Here is a 17,750-nt window from a genome sequence, read left to right as displayed (position 1 = left end):
AAAACATATGACAAGAACTGGCATTGCAAACCTTCCCCCTTCAGAAATGCTACCTCAAAACCAAGGAATGTTGTGGTCGATCACAGCCAATATCAATACAATATATCCTAATTTGAGGGCAGACTTGCCAAGTATTTCAGCATGGATTTCAGTGCCCCTGATACACATAAAAGTTATGGCATCAGTTCTGGATTAGTTACTGGGACTCTGGTAATGATGTTCCTGGCATAGCACTCCTTGCAAACACGTACTTTGGAGGAGTTCCCATACATTTTTTTTATTGTCCTCTAGAGCTGTGGTGGCAAGCTGTGTGAAATCTATCCAGAAAACTGGAAGAAATCAAAACTAAAGGGAAAAAAACAACCAAACCCGATTAAAGATGGCAAAGCCTTTCTTGTGTAGACTTAAAAGTAGGTCTGAAATCAAAAGGATATGGATCAACTATGTAAGGGTCAGGAGGGAGGGAGTTTTAGACTTCCTTTCAGTTCTCTTATAAGACTGAAATATTTTGCTCAGTTCTGGGACCAGAAAGATGCTTGCAGGCTGGAAACAACTCAAAGATAAATGGCAAACAAAAGCAGCAGCAAAAAATACCTGAGTGGCAGCAGGGACTCATTTTGAAAAAAGCTTAAACAGACTTGGGCCAGTGACAGACCAAGGTAAGCAAGGCCCTCAACAGTACTCCATGTATATTTAAAAAATTTAAATAGCAGCAGGCAGATGAAATGTTTGTCAGCATGCATTGCCATGGTTTGTTTTTGTGTTCAAAACCTCTTTGTTCTAAGCACACTTCCCTTTTCAGAGCATGAGCTTTAGCTTTGCAACCCAAGCAGCAGGGATGCCTTGTGTTTCTTTAGCACTTTTCATCGGATGATCCCCAGAAGCTTTAAAAGGGTGAATTAAAGGGGCTTCACATTAAGAAAAAAGAAAAAAAAAAAAAAAAAAAAAAAAAAAAAAAAAAAAAAAAAAAAAAAAAAAAAAAAAAAAAAAAAAAAAAAAAAAAAAAAAAAAAAAAAAAAAAAAAAAAAAAAAAAAAAAAAAAAAAAAAAAAAAAAAAAAAAAAAAAAAAGGAATAATTTCTTTCTTCCAAAGCGTCATGCAGTCAGATCTGGCATAATGTAAAAGAGGATCTGGATTCTCCAGAGGGTGAGATCCTTCTCCCTTTACATTACTGCAGAGTCACAAAGGATTTGTTATCCCACCTTAGTTCCTATCTGGGGACACTGTGAGCAAAGGAAAGAACAGCTCCCCAGTTATCAAGAGTGCACTGCAACAAGCGGGATGAGGAATAGAAATTGTATCAGTTAAAACATAGGGGATGAACAAAAGAGAAAATTGAAACTTCCTTGAAGGGTATGAGGCTTGATCATTGTGACTGCTGCCTCCCTTTTTAATAATGGTGAGGATGTGCAGACATTTGTGTAATTTCTCTGCTGAGCAGCACCTCTGCTTACTCAGTAGGTCACTTACTGATTTAGGCTTGCTATAGCAACACCAAAACCACTTCCTGTAGAGCGTGGATGTGCTCTGCAGGCCTCCCAGGCCAGCAGAGTTAGCAGAAGTTATGAAACTTCATGAAGGAAATAGAATACAAAGTACTAAGACATGTGGAACTTAAATAGGGATGTAACTTCAACCACTATTTAGTCAATGCTAAGGGAAAATAGGAGTGTGATGGCCTTAGAACCTCGCTATTTTTGAGATAGCTTTTAGTTTGTTAATAATCAAGAGGAGATTGCTTTTAAAAGAAAATAAACAATTTTGATTTGATTTAATTTGAACAACTCCCTTAAAATACTATTTCTGTGCACACTGAACCCATGTGATATTGTTTTAAGCCTTGTACTCATTTTCAACATTCATTTAGCTTTCATGACTGACAAAATTTCAAATGCCAGAGGATGTATAAAACCTGCTGGGTGATTTGCAAAATCTTTTGGTGTTGGAAAATTTTCTAATGATGAAATAGTTTATTAATTGCTTCCATTTTATCTGATTTCTGGCTATTGCCACAGGAATTCTGAGGGCTTTGCAACAAGGAAGATCTGCACTCCTTAAATCATAATTTCTGGGATTATGCTAAAGCACCGTGTAAAAACAAGTATTCATTATTATTCAGACAATTCTCCATTTCAAATATATCTAACTGAAAAAAACCAAGGAATTCACCTCTAGGCTGTTTACTAATAAAATCCCCAAATATTTATGTAGAATTTGACTAGCTACTCACCTGGTGTGATCCAGGGAAAGAAAGTTCAAGGTCTGCTTAACCTGGAGCTTCTTCTTCAGTACACTTCCTACTGAACTGGGAATGGCTTTAGTAGTGTTTCTGCTGAAAGTATTCCCAATGCTTCTGATGTTGAGCTTTTGCTCACTGGCTGTTGTGTGTCCTTGGCTGTAGCAATAATGCAGCAACTTTTGCTTGTTTCCCTCATATTCTCAGAACAATTGAGATTTTGGTCCATGCCCAGAGAGTAATAAAACCATGGACCGTAACTTTGGGGACACGTTTCTACAAGCACTGGTGATGAAATTACTCCTGGAATATTGGACTTAGTTAAAATATCACCTTGCTGGAAATTATTGGCAGACTGAAAGGAAGAGAAAACATCAAAGAACTTGAGAGCTTCACGCATAACAAAAGATTAAAAGAATGGCTTTTGAACCAAAAGACAAGTGGTGATTTTGATGTGCACAGACAATAAGGTCAGTGTGGATGTTTATACAGAAACATGGGAAAAATCTCATTTACCTTACAGGTGAGCCGAGGGGTGTAGTTCCCATACATTTATTCCCTGATTGCAAAGACAATGCCCAGCCTGGATTTAAGCACACCCCAGCTGTAAGCAGTGGGTCTGTTGTGGGTACCTGCCTCACAGCCTGTCACACTGCTGGAATCAGTTTTCTAATAGTCAAAGGGCAAAATATTAGAGACTGTGCATTCTGCAGGGGCCAGCACAGGCAGGGACACAGTTGTCTTGTGAGATGCTGGAGGTCTGCAGAGATCTCCGTGGGTTTCTCTTCCATCTCTGATTTCTGCCCTGCCAGCCTTGGAGTGCATCACTGTTTATTACCCAGAGGGGACAGCTGACTTCCTTCTACAGCAACAGTATTTTTTTGTGATGCCAATGCCATGACCTTTATTCATGAAAAACAAAGTACAAATGGGGAAAGCAGGGTGGAACACTGTCAGAAATGTGATGTAAACAGCTACAGAGATGTGGCTGTGCTCCTCCAAAACCATTTCCCATCAGGTAAGAATCAGAGCAACAGGCATTGCAAACACACCAGAGATCCTATCTGATATTTTGTTAAGTTAATTGCCTATACCTAACAGCAAGGTCCAATAAAAATTTTCAAATTGAACTTTTCGTCAGATTAGACAACAACATCACCAACAATAGCTTCCAAAGGATTTATGGAAACAAATTCCCATTCCAGGTACCTGCTGACATTTAAAAAAAGTCAACCTTTTTTCTAGCATTCATGAAAGTAACATGAACAATTCAGTAGGAGAAGAGCTCCCATTTTGTTATGGAAACAGTCTCTGCAGTGCCCTTGAAAATTTATCCCAAGGCGAGTTTGAAATAATTCATGCTTTTGCTCTTACAAAAATATCTTCATGTTTGGAGCAAACAGCTGTTTTGCTGGTGGAGCACAGCAGAAATATGACCTGGATTTAAACCTGTATCTTGCTGGGAGAACTGGGAGCTTAGCCTGCCAGTAGGAAAGTGAAAGGCAGCAACAATTTCAAAGTGCCAAGAGCTCTGGGGTGGCATGAATTCAGACTGAGGAGAAACCTGAGTTAAAGCCAGGTGTAGTGGACATGTGGCAATGTCTGCTGCTCCAGCTGGAAATGGTGCCTTGCCCTGAGCTCCAGCAGGGCAGTGGATGTGCCCGCATAGATGCCATACCCCTCTCCACATGGCTTCAAGGGACCTCCAGAGGATCTGGATGGAAAAGCTCCCAGGGGTCCACCACACCCTCCACTGTGTGTCTCTGCTCCATGATTTATTCAGCTCTGCCATCAGGCAATCCCAGGCCCTTGCTGCTCTGGATGTTGCTACAGCCCAGCCTGGCCATGCAGCTCCTCTGGCAGCTCCCCTGAACCATGATGCTCCCACCCCCCACACTCCCTATGGGGCAACACAGACCAAGACTGTTTTGTCAGTGCCACAGGCATCCCAAATCCATTTTGGCAGGGAAAACATGCCCATTAGGGGGGCAGTCCCAGCTGAGTGCATATCTGCCAGGCTGGAAGGATCCTGGTGTGATCCACTGTGTTGGTGGAGCTCAGCAAGGCAAACACCCCCATCCATTACTGCTTTGTCTTTTGTTTGACATAATAACTCCACCCCACAACACTGAGCCTGAGGTAGCTAAGAGAGCACTGGGTAGCTTGAGGAAGACCTTACAAGCTCACACTGTGTATTGCTTTATATTAATGCAACTTAGAGTTTACATGCTGCTTTTATTAGGTGGGCATTTTAAATGAACTGTTAGCAGATTTTATTAATTGCATGTGAAGGGAAGATCAGACATAATTTTTATTTGAGAAACAGTAAATTGCTCACAACTTTCAGAAGGCAAGGTACTTCTAAAACTAGTCGGGGCCCAAACACAAAGTGGTGGCTGCTCCTGAGTCCTGGTCTGTGCTCATCAGTCCTGTCAACTCTCCTTATTTCTGGCTGCGCTTAGACAGAGACTCTACAGACGGATGCTGGGCCTTCCAAATGAAGGTAGGGAATGCAATGTGTACATGTGTGCATTGGCCAGGCAAGGGGAGGTTGCCAGTGCATGGGGTTTGGGGTATTTTTGTCTCCTTAGTATTTGTGTTTGCTTGCTCCAAAGCCGTGTAGTTCCACAGGGGCGCTGCCTTGCAGCTCTGTCCCTCACTGCCAACCCCTGCAGCCATGGGCACCACACCAAAGGCTTGGAAAAGGTCACAGAAGAAATTCTCCTCCCTCCAGCTTTTCTTCTTCCTCAGTTGGTTGGTCTTTCAGGAGGTGGGAGGAAACACCTTGTAAAAATACCATTGTCAGGGCTGACTCTAAACAACACTTCAGATATGCACACTGTTAGCACATAGAGACAGGCAAGAAAATCCCCTAAAATTCTGCCTTTCCTCATAACACCACCAAGTGAATCACCCTGGCCTGAGGCCAGGCCAGGAGCTCCTTGCCCAGGAAGCACTCGGGTAAACTTTCCAGAACCTGTGTCTGCCTAGGTTGGGAGAAGAGCGTCAGGTATCCCAAAAGAGAAGCGCAGAGATTCCATAGTGAATGTTGCTGAATTTATTTTAGGCAGTGGAGATTCCGGCTGAAAGATCACTTGAGAGCATGCCAAAGGCCCAGAAAAGGTAACTGCTCAGGAGGCTCAAGGTCACCCAAGCCTGGCCTCTCCCCGGTGGCACTGCTGCCATACGGAGCAACGTGCTGCCACACAGGTGGAAGCCGAGGCATCCTCCTCGGGGCACGTGGGCAATGCTTTGAGTGTTTGTGCCCAGGCTGTGCCAGAGGACGGCGGGCACGGACGTGCCAGGAGCAGTCGGAGCCACCATACGTGGGTAGCTCAGCAGATGCTGCTGCGTCACTCGGCCGGGTGAACGCGTCGCTCCCGGTGCCGGCTCTGCCTGCCCGCCACCAGATGCAAACAATTTGTTTTGCATTTGGACTGGTAGTCCGGAAAACCGAAGCGCTGTGTTTTTAAGTGTATATTGTATGTTTGCTTTTCAGTTCTGTTAACTGAAGTCAGGTAACTGGATGAGCAGTTACCGGATAGCTTGTAGGGTTCATTTGAAATTTCTTATTTTTTCTACGCACTCATTTGAAGCCCTTTCTCTGCTTGCAGTGCATTAATTCACCTGGCTAGAAATTCAATCTGTCTGAACTCGTACAAACATGCATTTGGGAATGGTTTTGTTTCTTACAATATTTTCTCTTACTGTTTGCCTACATCTATCGACGTAGTTTGTCAGAACAAACTAGGTAATTTGAAATCATTTTTTATACACTCCTCATAACTGTTTCACCATCACTTTGAAAAGGAAGGGAGCAAAGGGACCCATAAGAAAATAGAAAGAAATATGAGCATGTATGAATTCACTCAAGTGATCACTCTTCTTCCTCTCTGGTGAGTTTAATCCATTGGCTTTTTTGGATCCATCACATAAGCTGACAGGGCTTGCCTGCCTCAGTAAGCTCCCCACCATAAATTTTTGGACTATTTTCCACTGCGATGCCCGCTGTCACCTGGGATGTGGTCAGGCCAAGCCTGCCCAGTGCGGTGCTCCAAATGGAAATGGAAGTGGTTCTGCATGGCAGCCCCAGATTCTGAGTACCTTTTATTGTTTTCAGAGTGGGTCTGCCACAACTTTTTCCCCATCTCCCAGCTATACATCTCCTATGGCTTCCCAGCTTTCATATCACCTTTGCAGGACCTGTGTAACCATTCTGACTCTGCAGGATCTGTTCTGCTCATGAGGCCAAAGAAATCTCTGCAGGCCATGCAGCAGCAGAATACTTACCTGCAGCACGGTGGGTATGTAATTAGCAGGGAAAGAGGCATATTCAACATGTGCATCATCTCCAAGCACACTTTATGCTACTGGAATAGTGCCAAGAGAGGACTTGGTCCACTGAGGGAACATTACTTAAACTGCCCAGATCTGAAGCTTTGCTTTCAGGACTGAAAACATTATGTGTGGATATGTGCAAGGATTTGCCAACATAAGCAGCATTTCCTTTGGTCCACAAAGCTCTGAGTAGCTCAGCAAAGCACATACCTGCTTCTTTCATGCACGAGTGAACATCACCTGAACTCAGCAGTGCCTTTCTATGTAAATCCCAACTGTTATGCATTGTGCAAATAATGACTCCAGAATTAGATCCAACAAGATGAGTTGGGTTTGCTTGGGTTTTTTGCAGCAAGTACATTTAGAGTCTTAGCCTTTTCGGGGCTGATATCTTGGCTATTAAAACTATTGTTTGCCTTTTTTTAGAAAACTGAACTCATGTGATAAAGAGGAACTTCATGTGTCAAATTTTGATGCAGAAGTTCTGGTACGCTTTTGTAAAATACAGAAGTGGAAAAATGCAGGTTCTATGGTAGAAAATTATTTTCTTCTGTGTTTTTTTAACATATTTTATATGATTGGGCCATCAAAGAACAATGCCAACATAAAAAAAAATCCATTATCTGTTGATCTTGTCACATTTTTGGCAAATTTAGACAGGCACTGTGAGATTTTATAAGAACTGTTATGTAATAGTTCAGGCAAAAAATTATTAAAAACGATGAGGTAGCATACATCTAGTCTTAGGTACTTAGATTAAAAATTAAAAAAAAAACAATTGGGAAGTGCAATAACTGGATTTGCTAATGCCACATGAAATAAAAAGATGAGCGCATATTTGGATTTTTGCACAGCGCAAATTCCGCGGAATTTTCCTTAGGGAACAATCCTCTATTGGCAAAGTGTGGTAAAACAGAACAAACAAATATTTTTTGTCTTTAATTGTTGTGATTCTGTTTAAAAGTTAGAAGACATCAATTGTAGCGTGTGGAATGCAATTGTGAAAGAAAATGGGTTTCCTGAATTTTCAGTGATTGACTAAAATCCACTCACATACTGGTTATTTTAATTTAAGGAAAAAGGATTTGGTTTCTTTATCCTCTTACATAACACTGGATCTATTCTCCCTTGAACGCACAAGTATGTTTATCATTAATCTTAAAGAGAAACAGTTGTCCTTCAAAATCCTTCCTGAATTTTTGTCTGCTTTTTTTTAAGTTAGATCCCAAATGACTGGATATGAATTGATGATGAAAGCACATTGTTTATTTTTTTAATTAGATTACTTTAACTTCATTTATGCATAGTTCTTTTACTGTTCTTCCCAATAGCAATAGTGAAGAAAACATTGCTTTAGAGTGACTTCCAAAATGCAAAACATACGGTTCATACAGCATCCAGCAGGAGACAGAGTACCTGTTATTGCTTTTTTAGCTCACTTTTATGAAGCTGGCTGGCTTTCAGTTTGGAGACATTCTTTAATAATACATATATTTTTCATTCTATAGTGCATTCCTTTCAAGGATTTTAAATTGCTCAGGAGCTCTTGAAAATCCCAGTGAAAACCTTTGGATATATGAGAGGTTTTTATTTCCAGGTAGCTGACTGTCAATTAACTTGAGACACTCGCCTTTTTCAAAAAGCCACTTTGGTTCCAGGCTGTTTGGTTCCTCTGTGTTTGCCTCTCACTTTAGGAATCAGCCCCTTCTAAAGCATCAGGCATTTCCAAACTCAGCTGGTGTTCAGAAAGGACCAGCTCCAGCCTCTCAGACTTGCTAAGTGCCCCAAGTTAATATGTAATTAGCTTGATGTAAGGGGAGGACCAGTGCAGGCAATCCCATAATAGCTAGGCAATCTCAAATATAAGCAAAATAGGCCACCTAGAGCATTAAAATGAGAGAATTGAATGTCAATTGGCTACTTTTCAAGAAGACCTGTGGGTTTTAGTAGCCTTTTGTGTTTGACTTGTAAACTGGGTGCAGGGCTCCATCGCTGACAGGTTCTCGTGATGGGGAGTGTACCAAAAACACAGGTCATGTTTTCATTTCTGTTTTATATTTTATTTATATATGATTTATATGGATAAACTAAGAAAAATTAACTGTCCAGGCCATAATTTCATGTAAAATAAACACAGACTAAAACTACAGCAACTTAGTGGATTGGGTGGATTAGTGAAATATCCTGGTATGCAGCAACAATAGCAACAATTTATTCCCCAATTTAGTAATGCTTAAAATCTGCAATCCAGAGTCACTCCATGATATGCAAATCCCTCACAAAATCTGCCTTCCTTTTTCGGGCTCAGGATCTTCTGCTTAACAGGGGAACCTCAAAGGTTGACTCAATAGAGCTTTGTATAGGAAATTCACGTCTAGAGAATCATTAATGCAAGGGACTTATTCAGACCATCTTTTTGCCATTTTTGCTTATACAATCCTTTGCAGATAATGCTGTCCATTTGTCTCCTAGCTTTCTGCTGGACTTCATGCCTGGATGAATTCTGCCTTTCTGACTTGAATGTTTATATGTAAAATCTCCCCAGTCCCTGCAAAACCTCCTCCTTGTCCTTGCCCTATCTTGGTCCTGACTCCATGAAACATTGTGTTCCCTTTAGCAGCCACACAGTGAAAACAAGCTGTTCTTCTGAAAAGTGAAGAAATATTAAATCTGTTTCAATTTAAAAATGAATGAGAATTTGCTGACGAGATATTTTAGGTCCTGGTGTGATATCCCTCCCTCTACCTTACCTGATAGAAACCTGACCTGGCTCTGCCATACTCCTGTGTTAATTTGCATCCATCTGCGAAATCTGGCACTCACATCCCTGCCCCTCGAGACCTCTTTAACCGGGTGCAAATACAGCGAATCTCTCCTGACTTTCGTGCCATCTCAGTAGATTTCCACACGTTGTAGCCAAGCTGGGGATTTGGCCCAGTGTCTTTTTTAAACCCTGTGACCCAGACGTGGAGATTAAAAAAGAGTTATGTTATCGGATTAAACAGATACAAGAGGCACTCGCTGTATCAGCACCCGACACCTTAAAACTCCAGAAAGCAGATCAGCATGGTAATGGCAAAAATAGTCTCTGAGAAAAAGGGAAAATGCAAAGGAAGGTGATGGCTAGCCCGTGCCTTGGGCTGGGGTGCAAAAACCTGCCACTCTGGCTGGTCACCAAAGCAGCCACGTGGATAGGGTATTCTGCTTCCTACAGCATCTTAATACTGGATACACTTGAGGTCTGGTATACAAGTCATTTGAACTACATCTACCTGTAACCAGACTGATTTTGGACTGTGTTCGTTAAGTTTGGGTTAATGTCTTCAGAGTGAGGTTTTTTAAGGGGTCAGGCTTGATTGCGCTGTGAATGGCATCAGCACACGCTGAAGTCAATAGATACACAGAAGCAAAAATTCTAACAGATTAAAGCCAGACCTACATGAAAAGGACAGTAATTTCAGGCACCATTTGTACGCTTAATATTATACACATGCTTATGGTTTGTAATTGAGGCTCCAACTTGTGATTTCAGTTACATAAGGGAGTGGAGGAGCCAAAGGCATTAATGCTGCCATACAGTGCTGCAGCTGAAGGCAGAATATTCCCCCAAATATTCATCAGGCACATTCTCAGAAGTCGTGCTGTCTCATAATAAAATAGCAGGCAGCCATGTGCATATTTATGACACAAAAGGACTAATTATTATTATTATTATTCCACTTAGTTCCAGGTACTGTGTACATGCCTCTGACTTCAAAACAGCTTTGGCTGCTGTTTTTTTACCCCAAACATTTTTTTTTTAAACACAGAGAGCAACCATGTGCTTTGTGTCTGACTTTTAAAGAGTGAGGAGCAACAGAACAGAGAAAGCCAGAGACAAAATACAGGCTTTGATTCCCCTAGAGAACTTGAGCAAAATATTCCACTGCTGTCACTGGTACAGCTGTGCTGGCAGGATCCTTCAAACAGACAAGGCTCCAGCCACTACTTACATTTCACCGATGTGACTGCTTGTTCCTAATCTGCATCAAGGCATCCTCACTGCAACCAAACAAGTGGCTGCACCAGTGAGAAACATTTTGCTTCACTCCCTAGTGTAGCCAGAGCTTGCCTGTGTTTGTGGTCCCTCGTGGAGTCTCACAAAATGTAAGCTGCCTTCTGAAGGATGCCTACGAATTGAAGCTGCAGTACACAAGAAAGCTGAATCAGAAGACGTAGGTGGCAGCATGGACTACATCGTTATGAGTTTAAACCAGGCTGTTGAGTGGAGATATGACATCAATTAGCTGCATATATCCTATATTTCTATCTCTTTTTGAGCTAAAAACCCACTCACTTTGGAAATCTGCTCAGATACTGGAAAATCACAAGGGCACTACAATCAGGGCAAATTGGATGTGTGACTGTGGCACAGTGTGTTTGGCATCCTGTATTGCCAGCAAGGAGTGTGCAGAAGGGGTGCAGCTTTTGCAAGAACCAGCTAAGGAAAACAGCCCTTTCTAGAGACCTCCCTGGAGGCTGCTGTGATGGAATTTGTTCCCCCAGAAGCCTGTGCATAGGTGATGGGCTCCAGAGGTGGGTTCCCAGTGACTGCTGCCCTAGTTTGTGGTGTAGGAAGATAGCATCTTGTATCCAGGAAAGCCTCCCCAGAGCAGAGCTGTGGGGACTGTTCACTCTTCTTTGGTGCATCTTTGCTGTTCCCAGTGCAAGGTTAGCGCCGCGGGACTTCCGCAAAACACAGATGGCCCAAAATATCCTTTCACCACTACTCTGCTCCCACAATGCAAACGGTATTTTGCTGTACAGAGGATGTTACTAAGTCTTCAGCAGGGGTTATATGAAAATTCCTCACGACTCTGTGTGCTGCTGTACCCTTTCATTAAGAGAACCGGAGGGGATGCAGGTAGGAGAGCGAGGACATATTTGAGTCATGTACCCGTTCGCCTGCAGGGGAAAAGCACCAGCTTTCGGTTCTGTGAAACCCAGCGTAAGGCAAAGCGTTGCCCTGCTCATTTTCCCTGCCGATCGCCGCGGCCGTACTTTGTTCTCCAGCTGCGACTGGGACTGCCCGGTGCCGGGGACTGCGCTTTTGGAAGGCGGCAGAGCAGAGCAAGGAGATCCCGGCCGCCCAGGCACCTGCCAGGCCACGCTCCCGTGTTGCCTTCTCCAGCAGCACACGGCTGCCGAGACCAAACGCCCCGAAACCCTGGCAGGGCGGCACCGGGTCCAGAGTACAGTTCCCCGGGAAGAAAAGTGGCCGCGGAAAAGCAGAGCCAGGGCCCGGGCGCAGCGACGGGCAGAGCTGGTGTCAGCGCCGTGGGATGCTTTGACTGCGAGAAGGGCGCTCTTTGTGTAAAGATAAAAAATAATGATTAAAACGCAAGAAAATAAAAAATAACGAGAGCAGAGCGGCGGCTGGGAGCCCTCGCTCCTCTCCCTCTCTGCCGCGGGACGCTGGCCGGTCCCGGTCCGGCCCCAGTCCCGCTCCCGCTGCCCGCGGCAGCCGCGGGGGAGGGCGGGCGGCCCAGGGCGGCCCCCCCGGGCGGCGGCGGCCGCTGCCCCGCACCCGCCCGCCCCTCCCCGCCGCCCCGCGGCCGCCTGCCAAGCCCGGGCTCCGCCGCCGTGTCTGCGGCATGGCCCCTCCTCCCCCACACCCCTTCCTTTAGGCTCCCCCCTCCCCAGCAAAGAAGAGGCCGTGCCGGTGTTTTTCCACTCAGCAGGATGGGTGATGCTCAAAGCTCCCTCATTAGACAACAGACACGAGAGGTCAGGAAGAAAGCGCTTATAAATTACCGTTTCCTCCAGCTCGGCGCTGCTAGTAGCGCCGCACCGCTCCGCCGGACGCGCCGCACCGCCGCAGGGGCGCAGCGGCGCGCAGGCACCGCGGCCAGCGGACGCAGGTACCGGCGCCTCCCGGGCGGGAGGGCGGGCGGGCGGCGGGGCTGCCGCTGCTGCCGCTGCTGCTGCTGCTGCCACTGCCGCCGCTGCGGGGGTGGCGGCGGCGGGGCCGGCGCGGATCGCCCCGGATCGCCCCTCTCTGGGAACAAAGGGGCGGCCACTCCGCGCCCGGCGGAGCCGAACCGAGCCGGGCCGGTGGCGGCGGCACCGTCGTCCCTTTGTCCGCCCCGGCTCGGGGTGCCCCGCGGGCGCGCTTTCCCTTCCTCCTCTTACATTTATTTATTAATTCATCCTTCTCCTTCCAGCCCCGTCCTCCCCAGCTCTCCCATTACCCCGGCGGGGTTTTTCCTCCCCGGTAATTATTTACCCCACACCTCCCCCCACCTTGCGTTAACTTTTTTTGGCGATAACAGTTCTCAGCAATTCCCCGTTGCTGGCGGCCCTCCAGCACATCTACGGCTCACGCTTCTCTCCCTGGCTATTTTTGCCCATTTTCTCTCTCCTTCCCACCCCTCCCCGCTGTTTTTTCTCTGTCTGCCGTGCGCTAACCTCGAGTGAAGGGGCTGGTACAGGCAATGCTACATCTGATGCTAATGGGCCTACCTGGTGGGTAATAACGCTGCTTCTGCTTTCTTGCTATTTTCCTCGTTTTCCTTTTTATTCCCTTCCTTTCTGATTTATTTTGTTGATTTGATGCTGAAATTAAAGTTGTGATTGGGGCTTGGACATAAAATGCAGGGACTGCAGAGAGCAGGTTACTGAGCTCAGCATGGTGTGAGGGGGTAATAATTTTGGGTTCGTCTGAGGGTAACTTGTATTCGAAATTCACTCGCTGGCTTTAAGATAATGAATGCCCATCGCTGCCTGAATATTGTACCAGGCGCTACGTGGGAGGACTCACAAGGTTTCCATATAAGAACATGGGAGAATTTATTTCACCCAGGCTAAGAAATGTGCAGAGTATGTGTTATTTATGAAGCTGAAGGCAAGCTGTGTTATCCTTAGGCAGCTCCGAGAGTGGCAAAACTTGATATTTAGAAGTTGTAAAAGCTGATTTCTGCTGTTTAGTAAGAGCTGCGTTTAAAGGGAAGCACAGATGAAGAAAAAAGGGGGGGGGGGGGAAGTAGTGGGAGAGGATCCAGATAAGCACGAAGAAATACACCACCACACGTATTCCAGCACAGTTTGTGCCAAGGTGTAAAGATGGATTTTTTTTTTCTTTTTTGTTAGTTCCCATTTTTTTAACCGTATTGGGAAAGGCATTAGGAAAATGTGCCGAGAGGAGCTGGTTACGTTGATAGTGCTATTTTGGTAACTGCATTTTTTTTATTGCTTGCATGTGAAAATGTTTTGAGTTTTGGACTAGCAAAACAGTGAAGCAGCCCTAACGGGGGCATATGTCATCGGCTATGTAATTTGGGGCTCAGATGACAGTTGCTACCAGTTTAGATTTTATGACTTTAGGTTTGAGGGTAAATCAGCCCGTTAAAACCTACTGCAGTGGAATTTGGAGGGGAGAGGCTTTGGTGAAACCTATCACGGTTGTTGACAGTCGGGTATTTACCTCTGGGTCCGAATTCAAGGGAGCTGACTGCTTTACCTCGAGTGTTATGGAAAGGTTTCCCTGAAGGTTATTGGAGGGTTTTTTTAAAGCAAAATATGTGAGCAGCTGAGGCAGCCAGCAGCATGACAGTGTCCTTCGCCTGGCTTAAGTCTAGGCTGAAGCACGAGTGTGAAGAGAGAATGTCTGTGTTGCCTGGTTAAACTGACACTGGAAACTTTATTTTTGGCACTTTCAGAAACAGTATCTTCGTGCTGCTTCTTCAACTGTCCCTTATCTGCTTTGCATGATGGTGGTTTTTTTGTTTGTTTGTTTTTCCCCTCTGTATTTGCCTTTCACCTCCGTCCCTCCCTGTTCCCACCTCTCACGCTTTGGGCTGTGCTGAGGAAGCTCCCACTGGAGGGCGACAGACACCTTTACCGCTCCCTGGGTGCTGCCCGGGCAGGGCGGGACCCCGACCCCGGGGACGGGAGAGGAAAGGCCGCTTCTTGCTGTCATTTATTAACCTGCTTCCTTCACTGTGCGCTGTGAGGGTTATTTTCTGTCACACTTCGCAAAAGACAGGAGATTGCAGGTGGCACCGTGATACCTGGAGACCCCAAGAAGGTGGTTGCATGCTCGGGGATGCTAAATCAAAATCCTGGGGAGTTTGATTTGTTTGCTTAGGAGTCTTGTTCTGGAGTCCAGTAGAAACTGGGAATCTTTCAAATGCTACCGGCTTCTGTTTTATTTTGCCGTAAGCAGGAGCTAAATTTGGCGTTCAGCTCTTTGTTGGTAGTCTCTAATGCGTAGCTTTTGGGTTGTCTGATGCTTTCATGTCAGAGGTCAAATGTTGGGGCTGTAGCAGGAGACTCCAGTCAGTGTGAAATGCTGTCAGAGAAGAGGTGTGACATTGCCTGGGAAAACTAGGAAGACACTTTAGGTTGGCTTGCTCTTGCTGCAGAGTGCTTGGGAAACTTCCTATACCTGAGCGAAGTCCTGTTTGTAAAGCCTCAGTGAGGATCTTGTCTTACAGCTAATCATTGCGAATATTTCAGTGAGGGTTTTTTTAATCGATACTCTTAGTGTATCTTAGTGGCTTCCAGCCAGGTCTTATGCGCTGGATGTTTCCAAAAAGACTCTTGGGCACTTTCAACAGGCTGCCACTTTTCCCAGGCAGTGATAGATACTCCCAGGATTTTTATCAATGCACCTCAAGACTTAGTGGCAACCCCCTATTATTTTAATTTTGCCCCTTCCAGGTTTTCCTGTTGCCCAATAGTTTTGCCTCAGTGGGTAATGGGGCAGTGTTGCCAGTTCCACCAGTAAGGGGAGTCTCAGCAGTGGTGCCCTGTCTGGGGTTTTAACCATGGTGGCAAACAACTCTGAAAAGATTATACTGATTAGTTTCTTTTAAATTTAACCATATTGCAACACATAAAAATGGATGGGAAAGCACTGGTAGTTAAAGCCTTTTGTAAGTAATGCTTATTTGATTGGTCATATGAATAAATTGTAAATCATTGAAGAAGTGAAGCTTTGAATAGATTACTCAGTAGGATTAGTGCCTTTGACTTCTTTCATCACTAACTTAATTTACGTGACCAGAATGGACCAGGGTTATGTTTTCTGAAGTAATCCTGAGTCTACTTCAGTAAGAGCTCTGAACTCAGGTTTATTCTGGTGCTACTCTGAGTGTGCTGCTTGCAGAATTGGGTCCTTGGCATTTGGAAAAAAAGGATGAGAATGCAGTGATTTAATATTTGTTGAATTTCTTCCATACATGCGTATTTACTTGAATCCTCAGCTGTTGCAGTGCCATGGATTTAATTGATTTGTGCAAGCTGAGTATCATCCCAAGGCACGTAAACTCTAGGCAATACCCTTTAAGTTGCTTACATAGAAGCTAATATTGATATAAGATAATGCAGTAGAAATTAAGTGAAACTGCTGCTCTTCATTGTCCCTTTTTCCACAAAAACCTGCTGCTGAAAGGGCTGCTGTGCTGCCAGTCTGTGACACTGAAACCATGGCTGGTGTCCTACACCTGGTGTATTTCTATCAGTCTCTCTTTCTTCGTTGTGTCTAGATTTACAGCAGCCCTAAACCCTGCTCCAAGAGCATCAACCAAACCCACGAGCTATTTTGGTGGAAGGGGAACGTGAATCAAATGCCACCAAGCTTTGGGTGGGAGGCCTGTGGCTCTTGGGAAGGTTTGTGCATTTTAGCAGTTACTGGGTTTCCTGTTGTGGTTCTCTATCACTCAGTGTTGTCACAGCCTCAGAGGATGCCTTCGCTGCTTTGGCTGCCCAACCTGAGCTTGAATACAGTCAGTGCTTGAGCACTGGCATGGAAAAACCATGGCACCATGCCGTGCCAAAACACAGCAGGAGTGCCCTGCTCTAGGGTGTTGGTGCAGGTCGTGTAGGAGACCAACCCATACGCTGAGCCATGGGGTTATCAGCGAGCTGGAATGTAGTTAAAAGTTCGTTTTCTCTTTCATTGTTTTGCTTCAGATCGCATGGAATTTGCATTTTATTTCACTGCTGTACTGTAATTTTCCTGCTCTTTAGATAGTGTAGGCAGATCTTCTGCAATGTTTTACATTGGATGAAGCGTGCAAGAAACGAACTCCTGTTTTGGCATTGGTACTTGATTCAGTGTCTTGATGTTCTTCAAGTATAAGATCATATTGATGAAATTCAGCAACTATGATGCATGATAACATTGAAACATGTCTGACTTATCTTGCTAGACCCATTTTTTTCCTTTAAAATATTTTTCCCTTTTGTTTTTCTCTTTTTTTTTTTCCAAACAGGAAGAGAAAATACATTCAGGAGAGAGTCTACTTCATGTAAGTGTTATTTATGCTTGTTTATGAAATTACAAAAGGCTTATAAAGCTCATTAAAACATTTGAATACTGAACACTTACCATCTGTTTATAGAAACCAAGTATAGAGCATGTAAAAATAGGCTGTAGTTACACAGCAATAATGCTCAGCAACTGTTATCTTAAACCTATCTGTGCAGTTCTTCTGTGCATATCACTGCAGAATTTAGAAACCATTGCAAAGCACTTTGCAGACATTTAAGCAGCATTTCCATAAAGTTGGCATGTAAATCCTGGAGGGATAATGTTAAATTGGTTTGCCTGAAGCAGAGGAGACCCATAAGTGAGAACTTGATTTAGCACCCCAGAGTCCTTGATTCCCAAACCCTGTGACGAAAGTCAGCTTTTCTGCCTTGGATCCTACAGAATCCAAGTTCTGCCTATAGAGCCATTTGTTTGTGTGCACGTGTACCAGTGTGTGCATGTATACGTGTGGGTAAGAGAGAGTGTGTATACCTGTATTTGGCCTCAAATAGCCTATAGTTATTTCAGGCCTTTTCTACAACCTATGGTGATACCCATTAAAGTAAGAGTAGATGCCACCAGCCATTGGTGAATACCATTGCAAATGTTTTGTGAAAGCACTTGGTTCCAGCCTGGCTGCTCAGTCTAGGGGAGCCCGGTAAAGTGTTCATCATGGGACCGAGAAAGCTGTTATGTCTTAAAAATACAACAGGCTTTTTTTTTTTCACACCATCTAGTGACCTGGTTTTTTTGCAGATCTCAGATTTGAAAACTGTTGAGTTGTATAGGAAGCTCTGCTCTGGTATTTCTTCTTAGTAAATAAATCTGATTAAATGTTTTAAGGGGCTGCATAGACGAAGACTCTCATTGCCTTTGTGCAAA

General features: G+C 44.5%; 1 protein-coding gene across 8 annotated transcripts in view; it reads left to right on the top strand.

Moving 5' to 3' along the window:
- The first annotated feature begins 12,257 nt into the window (after nucleotides 1-12,257).
- The window catches only part of SLC6A6 (solute carrier family 6 member 6), a 57,158-nt gene continuing 51,665 nt past the window's right edge, over nucleotides 12,258-17,750 (top strand). For 2 of the 8 annotated variants that reach the window (XM_027882647.1, XM_027882645.1), the window contains exons 1-2: nucleotides 12,258-12,474; nucleotides 16,831-16,866. Coding sequence is in view for 2 of the 8 variants with exons in the window: in XM_027882644.1 (XP_027738445.1) it covers nucleotides 13,048-13,078; nucleotides 16,831-16,866 (67 nt within the window). In the remaining 6 variants the exon portion in view is untranslated. Of the gene's footprint in view, nucleotides 12,475-12,865; nucleotides 13,079-14,620; nucleotides 14,640-16,830; nucleotides 16,867-17,750 lie in introns of those variants that run through there. The other 6 variants (XM_027882644.1, XM_027882643.1, XM_027882651.1 and 3 more) reach the window with 5 other exon arrangements.

This window comes from Empidonax traillii, unplaced genomic scaffold (assembly GCF_003031625.1).
Source record: "Empidonax traillii isolate 1590-97213 ecotype Southwest subspecies unplaced genomic scaffold, ASM303162v1 scaffold109:size1658292, whole genome shotgun sequence".
Classification (NCBI taxonomy): domain Eukaryota; kingdom Metazoa; phylum Chordata; class Aves; order Passeriformes; family Tyrannidae; genus Empidonax; species Empidonax traillii.
The sequence above is the reverse complement of the archived record's forward strand: the minus strand, read 5'-3'. Positions and strand labels throughout refer to the sequence as shown.